Source organism: Chiloscyllium punctatum, chromosome 45 (assembly GCF_047496795.1).
Source record: "Chiloscyllium punctatum isolate Juve2018m chromosome 45, sChiPun1.3, whole genome shotgun sequence".
Lineage (NCBI taxonomy): Eukaryota > Metazoa > Chordata > Chondrichthyes > Orectolobiformes > Hemiscylliidae > Chiloscyllium > Chiloscyllium punctatum.
Window position 1 is genome coordinate 18,667,745 of NC_092783.1, and position 14,928 is coordinate 18,682,672.

The 14,928-nt window shown below is 43.4% G+C and overlaps 1 protein-coding gene across 2 annotated transcripts in view; it reads right to left on the reverse strand.

Moving 5' to 3' along the window:
- Positions 1 to 783: 783 nt before the first annotated feature.
- ampd1 (adenosine monophosphate deaminase 1 (isoform M)) overlaps positions 784 to 14,928 on the reverse strand; it is a 58,767-nt gene continuing 44,622 nt past the window's right edge. For both annotated transcript variants that reach the window (XM_072563382.1, XM_072563383.1), the window contains exons 11-15: positions 13,194 to 13,357; positions 9,768 to 9,888; positions 7,829 to 8,002; positions 5,259 to 5,369; positions 784 to 3,274 (exon numbers count right to left, since the gene is read on the reverse strand). In XM_072563382.1, the coding sequence (XP_072419483.1) occupies positions 3,116 to 3,274; positions 5,259 to 5,369; positions 7,829 to 8,002; positions 9,768 to 9,888; positions 13,194 to 13,357 (729 nt within the window). In that variant the 3' untranslated portion in view covers positions 784 to 3,115. The remainder of the gene's footprint in view (positions 3,275 to 5,258; positions 5,370 to 7,828; positions 8,003 to 9,767; positions 9,889 to 13,193; positions 13,358 to 14,928) is intronic.

Sequence of the window (14,928 nt, forward strand, 5' to 3'; positions counted from 1 at the left end):
GTGCTCCAGCAGAGGCCTCAGCAACATCCTATACAACCTCAACATCCTATACATGGGAACCTCCTTTATCTGAACGTGATGGGCCCAACACCACCCCCCCCCACCCCCAACCCCGCTCCCAACCCCACCCCACTGCCCCAACCCCGTGCAACACCTCCCCCTGCCCCCATATCGTTCCTGCCCCCATCCCGCACCCGCCCCAATCCTGGACAACACCTCCCCGTGGCCCCAACACCTCCCCCGCCCACAACACCTCTCCCCGCCCCTACACCTTCCCTGCCCCCATTCCCGCCCCCGCCCCAACCTCGGGCAACACCTCCCTGCGCCCCCAACATCTCCCCCTGTCCACAACACCGCCCCCCCACCCCTACACGCCCCCAACCCTGTTCAACACCTCCCCGCCTCCAACACCACCCCTGCCCCAACACCTCTCCCCGCCCCCGACCTCGCACCCCTGCCCCCACAACCCCATGCAACACCTCTCCCTGCCCCCAACACCACCTCCCACCCACCCTCCCCTCCCCACCCCCCCCACCCCCATCCCATTCAGATCCGCACCCTCTCCAGGGCAAACAAGACTGTTGCAGCTCCCTTTGTGGGGTAAGTCTCCAACTAGCACACACACACACACCTTTTTACTGCAACTTTTTGACAGGTTCCACCTTTACCCTTTACAGGGTAATATTGGAGAGATTATCTGGGAAGGGGGCGTTTAGGGTCACCCATGTGTAGAATTCCAGAGAAAGTATGTGGAGAGAGAGAGAGAGGGCAAGCAGTCAGTCATTTGGAGACAGTGTCTATTTAATCACTGTAAACAAAAGACGCAATCACTGCTGGAAACATGTATTTGATGTAATGTGTCCATTGAGACCTCAAGATCGCCTTCGGATAACCCAATATTTGGATAATCGAGATTCATCTGTACTCAAATATCTGAGCAATGAAGGCTTCAGGTCATAATATTCCTAACTAAATCTATCAACTCCTGAAAGGTTTTAGTGTCTGGTGCCACAGGAAACGTTAGGCTTCTAATAACCGAGAAAGCTGCAGGTCCACAAGCTGTCAGGAGAATTACTCTTTGCTTTTCAGCTGACCAATATTATTTGCCTGGAAAAAAATAACACATTCTTTCCACACACTAGGCACAGCCTTTGAAAGCTGAATTGAATGAGTCAAGCTTCCCAAATAGTGGTCTGATACCAGCAATGCCTATCCCGATTCAAAGATGACTGTTGCAAGAAAATCTCTTCAGGGGCATGTTTTTTCTCTTTCACCACAGAAATAACTCCACAGAGGCCGATATCCTGTCACCGAGTCACCCTTCATTTATATGTGGAGTCCTTGACACTGACCCAGTTAGCTCAGAGCCAGCTCTCAGAGTGAACAGAACCCCTGACACTCCTGTTTATATCTATCAGCCCACGGCTCCCTGATTGGGGCTGGTCCAATCAGGGAACTCATATTCCATGAGATGCACCTGGCTGATCTCATTACAATCACTACAACTGTATTCAGATGCCTGTTACTAATATTCCATATTGACAGTCAGTTCCGTTCAGCTGCTGGCTACTTCCGCCAACATAAGTTTGCCTGCTCAGGTGTACATATTTTTATTGCATGCTGATGTGGAGCTAAATATTCATGCCAGAGCTATGACTGACACACGAGTCCAGCTATATCCCAGTCTTAATGTGAAGAGCTGCCACCTCCGAGTTTTATCTGCCATATTTAGAGTCATAGAGTCATAGCGATGTACAGCATGGAAAAAGACCCTACGGTCCAACCCATCCGTGCCAATTTTCCATTGGTCCTTCATGCTTGCCCCATCCTATCCTAAAGCAGTGAATGTTGTTCTGTTTATGGTCGAAAGAGGAAAATGATCTCCATTCTCTCAAACACAAAAACAAGGCAGCACGTTGGCTCAGTGGTTAGCACTGCTGCCTCACAGTGCCAGGGACCTGGGTTCAATTCCAGTCTCGGATGACTGTCGGGGTGGAATTTGCACATTCCCCCTGTGTCTGTGTGGGTTTCTTCCGGGTGCTCCTGTTTCCTCCCATGGTCCAAAGTTGTGCACATTAGGTGGTTGGGCCATGGGAAATGTGGGGTTACAGGGAGGGGCTGAGATGGGTGCAATGCATTTCAGAGGGTCTGCTTCCACACCTTAGGGATCCTATGATCAGTGTGTAAGCTTCAACAGTGATCAACATCTTCAACCAATGGAGTTTTAACAACCAAGCAATATCCTGGTATGCATGAACATCCATTTTAGTCAAGGCTTGATGGCTGAGAGCCTGGAAATCTCCCTCACTGCTTCAAAAACATGAGGCCAAGTGTACTTTCCTGATCCTCTCCCACACAGGGAGATGGATGTTGTGACGATGATTTCAGTGCCATTGCAGGCAGACCCCAACAGGAGGGCGATACTCTCCCTTCATTAGAGAAACATAATGTCCACTAAACCTTGGGTTGATAGAAATTGCTGGGTGACTGGCTCATGAACCAAAGGCTGAATAAAAGACACACCACAATAAGGATTTGTCACAGCAGAGCAACACATTAAAGAGCGTGAGTCAGGCTTATATTCTGAAATTGTCTAAATCTATCACATTTGGAACTGGAAAGAGAGGTGGAGCTCTGATAAGGGAATAATAGGTGGATAGATCAGAAAATATCCTGATGCAAAGTAAGAATGTTCAGAATGCTGGCTGCCACAGAGGCAACACATAGTTCCAAATCACAGTGTGTTTACACCTTAATGAAACCGGATTGAAAATAAATAGAGCTTGATATCATTACATTACTTTAGGTCAAGTGATTGTGAAATGAAGAAAGGCATAAGTATACAAGTGACTGGAAACTATGAGGTGTTTCCATGGTTGTAGTGGAAGATAACACTTTAAATGCATTGAAAGGCCAGGAAGTCACCTATTGTAGGTTTGAGTAATATTTCACATCAATGACTAACAATTTTCCCAAAATGTTGCTATTGGCTCATGAAGATGCTATGGGTCTCTCTTAAGTCCAAAACAGCTCCAAAACTACAGGAGGAGCTTTCATGGCTTAGGGCCGAACAGCCACACACCAGTAAACCCCCACTGATGTAGCAACAACTCTTTTACTCCAGATCTTTCATTCCTTCCTTGATCAGGTTCAGTTCATAGCAGAGTGATTCGTAGCGGTAGGCCATTCGTATCTGAGGTACGTTTGTCTTCTGAATGCAGTTTCCCGCTGGGCCTTCACGGCGGTAGTTGGGTCCCAAAAAGTGAGCCTTCTCCTGAAAAGTAAGATGAAATAAGCATTCAAATCTGTGCTCCAATCCCGACAACAGCATGAAATCCTTTTGGCAAACAAACTGACAGAAAGGAGACAGTGAACAAAGAAGGATTACAACAGAAAATGATTAGTGTACAAACTGCTCAGGCAGGAGCCTTATGAATCTCAGTATCAGCCTGAATTGTGAAATTGTTTGACAAACAATTCAGTCCAGAGTAACAAATCAGTCAGAGGAAGGTTCACTCAAATGAGTTGCCTTTCAACTTGAACGAAGCAGCAGTTTGTAATGAGGATTGAGAGCAGACTTGAGAATTAAGTTGCCTCTCTCCAACTATTTCAAATTATAAATTCAGCTATGGCCTTATATCCAGGCCTACATGATTGGGGGACTGCCTCTCAAGTTGGGATGGAGAGTCTTTAAACTTGCCAGGAACACTGACCACTAATCTTTTGCCAAAAGATCACCTCCAGGCAGCTAGACTGGCTCCCGCTGCCTTCAGAAACCTGGAGGCCTGGTGGAAAGACCCCAGGATTAAAAGGCTGAAACAGGCCTCTCATAAGATAATGTCACTTTTGCAGATGGGTAGACCCATGACAAACATCTCCCCACCACAAAGCCCTACACCTAGCTCTGAGAAAATTGCCAAGGGTTGGACAGAGCCAAGGAGCTGTCAAGGGAAATGGTGAGGTTTCAAGAACCATGGCTTCCTTTTTGGCTTTGGTGTGAAATAAGACATAACATAAGATATAGGAGCAAAATTAAGCCATTCAGCCCTTTGAGTCTGTTCCACCATTCGATAATGGCTGATATGTTTGTCAACCCAATTCTCCTGCCTCCTCACCAAATACCCTTGACAAGTGTGAGATACCATGACTGTACATCTTGTGGCAGAAAGCTATAAACAGGACAGGTGGGATTAAACCCTTCTACCACATCTCCAATCACTTCTGCTGCCTCATAAGGACCTTAGGCATGTTCCTAAAGTGCAGTGTCTAAAAACAGTTTCGGTATTCCAACCTAGCACCAACTATGAATTTACAAAAGTTTAGCATAACACTATTTCTTTTGCTTCTATTTTTCATTATATACTTTATTTATAAATTTGATAAATTTATAAATTTATATATTTGATATGAGTTGAGTTCTGCTGTATGACTATACAAAGTTCATACACAGGCTGAACTTTCATCTTGAAAGTGGGAAAGGCATTTAATCAAAAAAAGGTGTGATGCGACTAGAATCTTTTTCATTCATTCACAGGGTGAGGGGATCACTGGATGGACCAGCATTTATTGCCCAGAGGGCAGTTAAGAGTCTACCACATTGCTGTGGGTCTGGAGTTACATGTAGGCCAAACCAGTCAAGATTAGATTCCCTATAGTGTGGAAACAAGCCCTTTGGCCCTACCAGTCCACACCGACCCTCCAAAGAGTAATCCAACCAAGTCCATTTCCCTCTGACTAATGCACCTAACACTGTGGTCCATTTAGCATGGCCAATTCACCTGACCTGTACATCTTTGGACTGTGGGAGGAAACCAGAGCACCCGGGGGAAACCCACGCAGACACAGAGAGAATGTACAAACTCCACACGGACAGTCCCCTGAGGTTGGAATCAAATCTGGGACCCTGTTGCTGTGAGGTAGTAGTGCTAACCACTGAGCCACTGTGCTGCCCCACGCAGAGCAGTTTCCCTTCTAAAAGACTTTGGTGAACATGATGGGTTTTTCCAGCAATTGACAATGAATTTATGGTCATCATCAGACTTTAATTCCGGATTTTGATTGAATTCGAATTCCAACATCTGCCATGGCAGCATTTGAAACTATGTTCCCAGAACATTGCCTGGGTTTCTGGATGAACAGCAATAATGCCTTTAGCCCATTGCCCTCCCATGTCAACGTGTAACAGTGTTAACTTTTCAAAAGTGACTTTGGAATGCTCACAAGTACAATTTAAATATCCCCAAGTCATATCCAGTTACCTGTTCAGAGAAGCCACTCTGCAGGACACTATTCCGTGCTATCTCACAGATGTCACTGGTATTAAACTTGAAGACCTGAGCAGCAATGGCATATTCCTCCATCAATGGTTCCTGCCAACAAGGTATAGAGTGTAAGGATACAGTAATAGTCTATTCGATTAACAGTAGAATACAGGAATACGGTAGCATTTTGGTTAAGTTACTAACCTAACAATCTACAGGTCGAGGCTAATGATTTGGTAAATGTGAGTTCAAATGTCACTGTGCCAGTTTATGAATTTAAAATTCAATGAAAGACATGTGGAACAAAAAGCTAGTTAATCGACTATGCAAAATATCTGCCAAATGGGAGGTTGTCAACTTTGACAGGAAGAATAGAAAAGCAGAACATTATTTAAAAAGAGAGGGTGATGGCTGAAATCTCTAGTCTGGTAGGATCTGGGTGTTCCTGATTGGGGCTGTTATACTGGTCCAAATCATGGAGTCCTGGCTGACATAAAAGGATACATGTCAGAAAACTGGGCCTCCGAGCTCTGAGGTAAACATTGCACTACAAGAGCCCTAACTTGCCCACTCTTCTACCACAGAGCATTGAGACAAAGGCCAAGAGAGTTCTGCTGTCAATAGCTGACAGATGGTAACAGATCAGCAGATTTCTATACTGTATGACTTTATGAAGCTCAACATAACAAACTGTTCAAACATTCACGGCTTTGGAAATGTGAGACAGTCTGTTGACTTTATCAATTAAAGTTTGCTGTCTGTTTTTCAATGGAGTCATAATGAATAGGAGATTCCCTGGCACAATTTACCATCTCTGGTGAAGTATCACGCCCCAGCTTATGATTTGGGCTCTGGGAAAGGCATTACTCATGACCTCAAGTCCGCTAGGTAATAGGGAGAGGGTGGAGAATGAGGAAAGAAAAGTCAATCTTGTCACACCCAGTAAATCCTGCTGTGTATATTAATGAGAAGTGAAAGAAACAGTTGACCCCCTAACCTACTCAGTTTTGAAGAACATCTGAGATACCTGAGGATAGCCAGTATTTTGAATTGTGAGCTCACACGAGCAGGTCATTCTGCATCTGAGTCTTCTCCTGAGGGCAGTGTTGGGCACAGACTGGCAAACATCAGATGCCTCCAGGACCTTTGTCCAATGGCTTTAATGTTAATGGCTTTGCAACCCTAGGGGATGTGTAGCCCTCATGACCTGCTACCACTCACCTATGTACTCTTCCAATGCATTGATAGCGTTCTGCTTCTGAGTCAGTAGGTTACGGGTTCAAACCCCACACCAATGATTTGAGCTCAAACTTTTGGCTATTACTCCAATGCAGTACCGACAATATATTACTAGCGCCATATTTAAATGAAACGTAAAACTAACACTCCACCTGCCCTCAGAATGATGCAGACACTACATGAAGAACAGCAAAGATGTTATCTCTAGTCAATATTTATTGCTCAGTCAATAACGTTTTTTAAAATATGGCCATCATTTCATTGCTGCTTTGGAGCAATAGAGGTTGTGAAGATGCTATGCAAATGCAAATTTCTTACCTTCCTTCTTCCAAATGGGGAATGTGGGAAAATGGAAATATTTGCTGATACTTGTGTTCCCTAAATTTCATTGATTGTGGAATTTCTGATATTGCCTGGCCTAGAGCAGCTGTCTTCAGACAGATCAGAGAATGGTCTATGTTCTATAACCTAATATGTTACCATGTGAAGCATTTACGCCAGTGAGCTATCAGACACTTTAAAAGTGTTGATTCTACTAAAAAAAACCTAGATATCTTTACAGTAACACTGGGCAAACCAAAGTCTGTTTTGGAAATGGTCTGGCGTCTGTGTCAATGTTGTGGCTTTTAAAAGGTTATTTTATCCTGGGTTTTTTTTAAAATATGGAGATTGAATGAGAGATGCTGAGCTGACTAGTTAAGACCACTCGAGAAAACAACTTGCGAGGGCTTGGCTTTTTTTTAAAAGCCTGCATGGATGTGGCCAACTCTCACAGATCAGGATTTCTGGGATCTGCTTTGTCAGTAACATCAGAAGCTGTTGGGAACTCAATAGAGTTTGAAACTTCAGTGAATGTCTCCTGGCTGCTACTCTCTCCGAATTTCCTCTTAATGTTTTTTCCCTCTGGATTGGAGAATTGCATGTGAGAATTTGTGTCTGAATTTGCCTTTTTGCCAAAGGGTGTGTTCACGGGATGTTACTATATTTCTTTTTCTTTTTCGCTTTTTTTCACCCATGTCCTGTGTGTATGTGTATGTGTGTGTGCGTGCGCAAGGGATGTTACTATATTGGAACAGTTAATTAGTAATAGTTACTGTATCTATTATTCAGTTAAGTTTTCCAAAAGAGTTAAGTTATTCGAAATTCTATTTTGTTCACGTATTAACTATAGTGTCTAAATAAATTGTTTTTGCTTAATGTCGAGTAGTTTGATCAGCGGCATTTCATTTGGAACACGGCACTTAAAATAAGAAAAAGTTAGGGTCTAGGCTACCTTCTTAAAATATCTTGAGGAGGTCTGGTCTGGGCTCCAGAAAAGTTGTGCTTACCTTGGTGTAATGGAATTGCATGGGATCATCAGTTGAGAGTGAGACCATCAGCCCCTTCCTCAGAAATTCAGGAAGTGGATTCTTAGCATACTCCAGGAACAGGCTGTTGTTGCTGAGAGGAGACAAGGCGATGGGGACCTGACTCAGAAAGTACAGGTACTGCAGCACTGGACTCTGAAAGAAGAATGTGGCCTCTGAATGTCAGCTTTATAACTTTCGTTTTCTGCATCCAAATGTGCTTCTATATCTCTGAACATGCTTCTATATCCCAGAGAACAATAAAAACAAACCCAAGCTGCAGATCTGGGAGGAATGGAATAATAATTGTACTAATGAGATCGAGGGTTTGAATAATGATAAGCCAGGATTGAATTGTCCAGGAGGCTTTCTTAACCCAATCTTTGAATTCAAAAGGTGTGGTGCTGGAAAAGCACAGCTGGTCAGGCAGAATCTGAGGGGCATGAGAGTCAATGTTTTGAGCATAAATTCTTCATCAGTCCATACTCCAGCATCTGCAGCCCTCGCTTTCTCCCAGTCTTTTATATTGTCCACTGATTGTCACTGATAAACCAAATGTTTGTTCACCAAAGAACCTGTGGACATCAATCCCCTAATGGACCGAACTTCTTTCAGTAGGTGCTGTTAACAGCATTAAATATTGTAGAGATGTAATTTCCCACATTTACAATAAGAGGTTCAGTCAATTGTACACATAGACATCCTCGGGTTTTGCCACCTTTTCATGAATGGGCACGATCAACCTTTTTTTTAGGTGGGGTGTGGAGAGTATTCTAATCTGCTTCCCCATGTAGATCTCCTGGCTGCACTTGGAAAACCCACCACTGAGTCCTTCATATGAGATCACTCCAGTTGGAAACCTTCCGAATGGAAACTCTTTCGTTGGAAATAGCTTCCCTGTGCCTCACTGTCCACCCCTATCCCAGACCCTCTGGAATCCACTGACAGGAACTACTTGTTGGAACAGCCTGTGGTCAAAGGCCTAGTAGGCTAGTCTAAGCCTTCCTGTTTGCCTCAGCAGCTTAGCTGTCTCTTTGCACTGCCTTCCATAAGCCCTATCATGGTGGGGTGGTATGGTGTCTGAGTGGTTAGCACTGCTGCTTCACAGTGCCCAGTTCAACTCGATACCTGGTCAGTGTAGAGTTTACATGTTCTTCCTGTGTCTGTGTGTGGTCTCTACTCTGCTTTCCTCCCACAGTCGAAAGATGTGCAGGTTAGGGGGATTAACTGTGGGGTTACAGGGTCAGTGAGGGATGCTCTTCGGAAGGTGGGTGCAGACTCAATGGGTTGAATGACCATAAGACCATAACACATAGAAGCAGAAATTAAGCCATTCAGCCCATTGAGTCTGCTCCGCCAATCATAGTTGATAAGTTACTCAACCCCATTCTCCCACTTTCTCCCCGTAACCTTTGATCTCCTTAATACTCAAGAACCTATCTATCTCAGTCTTAAATATACTCAATGAGCTGGCCTCCACAGCCTTCTGTAGTAATGAATTCCATAGATTTGCCACTCTCTGGCTGAAGAAGTTTCTCCTTATCTTTGTTCTAAAGGCTGTGCCCTCTAGTCCTAGTCTCTCCTATCAATGGAAACATCTTGCCAACGTCCACTCTGTCCAGGCCATTTCGTATTCTGTATGTTTCAATTAGATCCCCCTCATCCTTCTAAACTTCATCAAATATGGACCCAGAGTCCTCAAACATTTCATTCCTGGAACCATTCTCGTGAACCTCCTGTGAATCCACTCCAGAACCAGAATGGCCTCTATCTGCACCATAGGGATTCTATGAGAGTGAGCCAGCCTACAGGAATGGATTGCTCCAGTTGGGAAGTTGAGGAAAGACCATTTCCTAGGATTCCCTGCAAACCATCATGATCTCACTCATTCCCCAATGGCTGCATCTCACTGCATCCCAACCTTTTTCAGATTGAGTCCGTGGGAGATGTTATCCGCTGTCATGAAGGCCGTCAGTAGATGTGTCACAGCTCCAGCTTCACCACAGTGTGGACGGAACAAGAAAGTGTTTAACCCTCTCTCCCTGAAAGAAAGAGACAACAACACAACCATTAATATTAACTTGCATCAAAACCCTTTCATTCACAGAGTTAAAATCCATTTCGATCATTTGTCTGAACCTATTAGGATATCTTTTTTTTATTTCAAAATATACTTTATTCATGTAAATAAATCTCTGGTACTTGTACAATTTTCCATGTTGTTCATAGTTATGTACATTGCATGTCTTAACATTACAAAGAACAAATTGAATTAATCGAATTCACAGTTATCCTATTAACAGTTACCTTTATTAACTATCCAGTCTCTTGGTATTTGGCTGTGGCTTCAGCGGAACCCACCTACTGAGTGGGTGCCCTCTGAACCTATAAGGATATCATTTATCACTTTTGGCCAGGTAATACAGTCCCAATAATTCAGATACATTCCTGCTTCTCTTGTTCCCCATTGCTCCCCACCTCAGGGTTCAGGTTAAAATAGCAGCTCGAGCCTCAATGAAGTTTTCAAAAGGGAACACTGCCACCTGGGGGCTGAATGTCTTTGACATAGCAATTTAAACTTTAGTCAGCCAAATTGAAATGAGAAAGGAATTGGATCAATCCCTTAATTCATTTTAATTGGCTCACTTCCTTGCCAACCATCGCTCAATTTAATTTATGCTGACATTTCGATTAAGTGGAGGTTGTGGTTTAGTGGCAATGTCGCTGAGCTAATCACCCAGAACCCCAGGTTAATGTTCTGGGAATATGGGCTCAAATCACATTGTAGCAAAAGGTCAAAAAAATGAATTGAATTAAAATCTTTATAACCATTGTCATCCAGCATATGTTTTTGGGTGGTAAAAACACTCCATGTAACTGCCAAGCTATAAATGGTCCTTACTCTAATGAGGGAGTTTTATTTCACAAGCATTTGTTCCAAAAGCATTTTTAATGTGCTTTTTTTAAAAACTCAGCAGTTTGCCAGGGACCAATGGATAGGCTGAGTTATACCAGTTAACCACGGGAACCCATTATCACTTAAAATATGAGTGACCACCTTCCAAGGATATGTCTGACATTTTCACTAACACAAGGGTGAAAGTTCTTCCTTTTGAGCAATTTTGAAGAGAATTGTTACATTGTACAAATCCCTTTGAGCGCTGGGATCTTTATTTATGTCTTCAGCGATTCAAGATTCTGATTCACTTCATCGTTGTACCATTTCCACACAATATGTACTCGGTGTTTAATCTGGAAATTCTAATAGAATCCAAAGTGGAATGGGGGAGATAGTGAAACACTGATGTGAAAATCAGCCAGAACAATATCCCAGGTGATGATATTCCATTCTCAAATGCAAATACTGTCTCACACCTACCCACCTCAAAGAAAGATCATAAGAATTCTTCAATTATTACAATCAAATAAAGCCACATTCTAAAAGGTAGAATAATGAAGAAATCCTAAATCCATGTTATTTTGGCAAGGTATATTTAATGTTGGGGGAATGGAATTTAAGAATTATGTTCCCTAGGAATTGATAAGAGTAGGGATGAATGGTTTGTAAAGTGCTTAGATTAATCTAGCTACAGAGCAAAGAACATTTTGTTCCAGCAGAGTTCATGAAAATCAGTAACTGGTTAAAACCTCTTGTTCGCCAAACAATTCTTAACTAAGCTGGGTTTGTGGGATAGCTAAACAGAGAGTTCTAGATACAAAGACTCCAGGATTAATAACATAACCAGGATTGCTCTGAGCCTGTGTAGCTATGATTAAGATGCTTGCGATTAACTGTGAGAGATTTGAAGATTAGATCCCTACAGTGTGGAAACAGGCCCTTTGGCCCAACAAGTCCACACCGACCCTTTGAAGAGTAACCCACCCAGTCCCATTTCCCTCTGACTAATGCACCTAACAGTATGGGCAATTTAGCATGGCCAATTCACCTGGCCTGCAGGGGGAAACCCACGCAGACACAGAGAGAATGTGCAAACTCCACACAGCCAGTCGCCTGAGGCTGGAATTGAACCTGGGACCCTGGTGTCGTGAGACAGCAGTGCTAACCACTGAGCCACTCAAAAGGGCAAATCTTTTTGGAAGTAAACAGAAGCCTAAGGAAATCATGTCCTTTTCATGAAGCATTGAAACAGTATTCAGGCCAAATAGTTAATTTTCCATCTTTTGATGAATGTTTGACTCGTGTTTTGTGGGGGTCAATGAAATAGGTGTGGAAGGAAATTTGGTTTAGAAAATAAGTAACTATGTACATTGTAATGTTAATATCTTTAATGTAATCAACACTTAGAGTGTAGTGGTTAATAGTAATGCTTCAATTTTTTGTGCAGTAAATTAATTTGAGTTAAAACTTATAACTTCATTCATTTAGTAAATACCTGGTGTTATGGAATAAAAAACAAATTGCTCTGGGTCTAGCATCACATATCGGCCAGACCAGATAAGGACAGCTAATTTCCTTCCATGTAAGGTATTGGGGAACTAATAGTCAAAGCCTTTTGGATAGTCAGAGGTTTTTGGATAATTAGAGGCTTTGTCAACTACAAGAGAGCACAGGTTGAAGGTGAGGGCGAGAAAGTTTAGGGAATGTGGGGAAATCTTTCATGCAGAGGGCGGTGGGTGCTTGGAACGCACTGACAATGCAGGTGCTGGAAATAAGCACGTTAGCAAAGTTTAAGGTGCACTTTGATAGGCAGGTGAACATGAGGCAAAAAGAGGGTTAGAAACCACACATAAGCAGTACGCCATTGGTCTAAATAAGGATTCAGGATTGTGTAGGCTTGGTGGGCCAAAGGGCCTGTTCCTATGCTGTATTGTACTATATAACTAGATGGGTTTTTACAATAATGACAATTGTCACAGTTGTTATTATTGATATTAGCTTGCAATTCCAGACTTACTCATTGAATTTAAACTTCACCAACTTTTACGGTAGGAGTTGAACTCATATCCCCACTCTTTTGGTCGCATAGAAACAGTATTGATGCACGACAATTGGGAGTCAGTATAGATTTGGTAAGGGTAGAAGTAATGGGATATGGTGAAAGTTAAGAAAAGGACCAGCTCACATCTACAGAGGGTGGAAAGGAGGAGGCCTAGAAAGTGCTGGAACAGTCATGTCTCAAGGTAACACATCATTACATTACCACTTACTTCCACCTCTGTATCTCCGGCAAGATGGGCAATGTTACAGAGGTGGAAGTAAGTGGTAATGTAATGAGGTGTTGCTGTGAGCAATTAATCAATGCTCTCTGTGCACATAAATAGTCAACAAATGTAGCAGTACGTTTCAATCTCCTACTGCAGCTCATGCCTGGTGAAAGAGTTTTACCTTCGGAGGTTGTTGAGGACCATGATGTTGAGATACATATAGCAGAGATAGTAAGAATATGAAGGATTCTTTGGCATTGTCCATTCCTGGGGTTTGGGGCTCTTTAAGCAGAACATGTGGCCACTGTGTTTGGACTCATCATCAACACTGTCAAACCCGGTGATCTGGGGCATTTAGGAAAGGATGAGATGAAGTTCATTAGCCAGCATAAAATAATTATCAATCGTTTAGAATTCTCCACTTCTATAATAAAGACTTGCATTTACATGCTGCCTGAACACCATCTATCCTAACCACCCCAAGCCTCTTCATATCAAACCAATCACTTTGATGTAAAGAAAGCAAATCAATATTTATATAGCAACTTCAGTGTCATTATAGCCAAGTAAATATTTTAAAATGTAGTCACTATTATAATGTAGGCAATGTGGCAGGAAATTTACACACAGCAAGCTCCCACAAACAACAATGCAATAACAGTTGAATCATCTAGTTTTGTAGATTGGCTACAACTCTCCTCTATGTTTCTTTGGAATAGAAGCATGGAATCTTTTAAATCCATCAGAGAGACCATATGATGGAAATGGTTTAATTTTGTATCCAAAACTCAATATCCTTTGTAGTATTCCCTCAGGACTGCATTGTGAGGGCTGAAATTCATAGAATCCCTAGGCCATTCGACCAATCAAGTCCACACCAACCCTCCGAAGAGCATCCCACTCAGACCCACATCCCTACCTTATCCCTGTAACTCTTCATGTGCCATGGCTAATTCACCTAGCTTACGCCTCCCTTGTCACTATGGACAATTTAGCATGGCCAATCCACCTAACCTGCACATGTATGGACTGTAGGAGGAAACCCACACAGAGACGGGGACAATATGCAAACTCCACACAGAGGAGTTGCCCGAGGGTGGAAACAAATTCAGGTCCCTGGCATTGTGAGGCAGCAGTGCTAACCACTGAGCCACTGGTTGGGAAATGTGCTGACAATCAGGCGCACAGATGGTATTGCAAGCCCATCGGGTAATTAATTGCCTGGCGTCAGGGGCATCGGTCCCTTTGCATTGAAGATCCTGCTTCCCAGAGTGGCCAGCCAGTCAGTTGGCCAGCAGCATTTCAGTCTCAGCACTGCCACTGGATGTGGTGGATACTGCTAGTACTGCAACTCTCCAGATTAGCAGCAATGGGAGACAGAAACAGAGCAAGGGCTTGCAAGGACCAACAAGGCAGGATCTGCCAAAGGAGCAGATTTGAGGGGTAGCACTTGCCTCTATGGAGATAATGCAAGGGACAAAAGATGCCTGATCTGGAGGGCACATCCCTCACCCACTCGCTGACCTCACATGGAGGCGACAAACTGCATCCGGCCTGTGCTGTACACTCCCTTCCTTTTTTAGCAGAAATATACATTAATCAGCTTCTTACGGGGCTCAGTTAACCTCAGGGTGGGGCAATAGTCCTTGACCATGCCTGCTTTGAGTGAATCCGAGGAAGCTGGGAAGTTGACAGGCACATTCCCCCTGCCGTTTCCCCTCCTCTGATGTCATCCTCGATCAGTTTTTGAGTTTGTGCTCGACATCCTGGTGAGGGACTTGAACTTGAATATGACCTTCTGGCTCAGAGCCAACCGAGCCACTGGTTGGGAAACGTGACTGTTTGCTCAGTGGCAGTGTAATGACTGTTGTTATGTAGACAAATTCACAAAGTTTAATCCGCCAGACAACAATGAC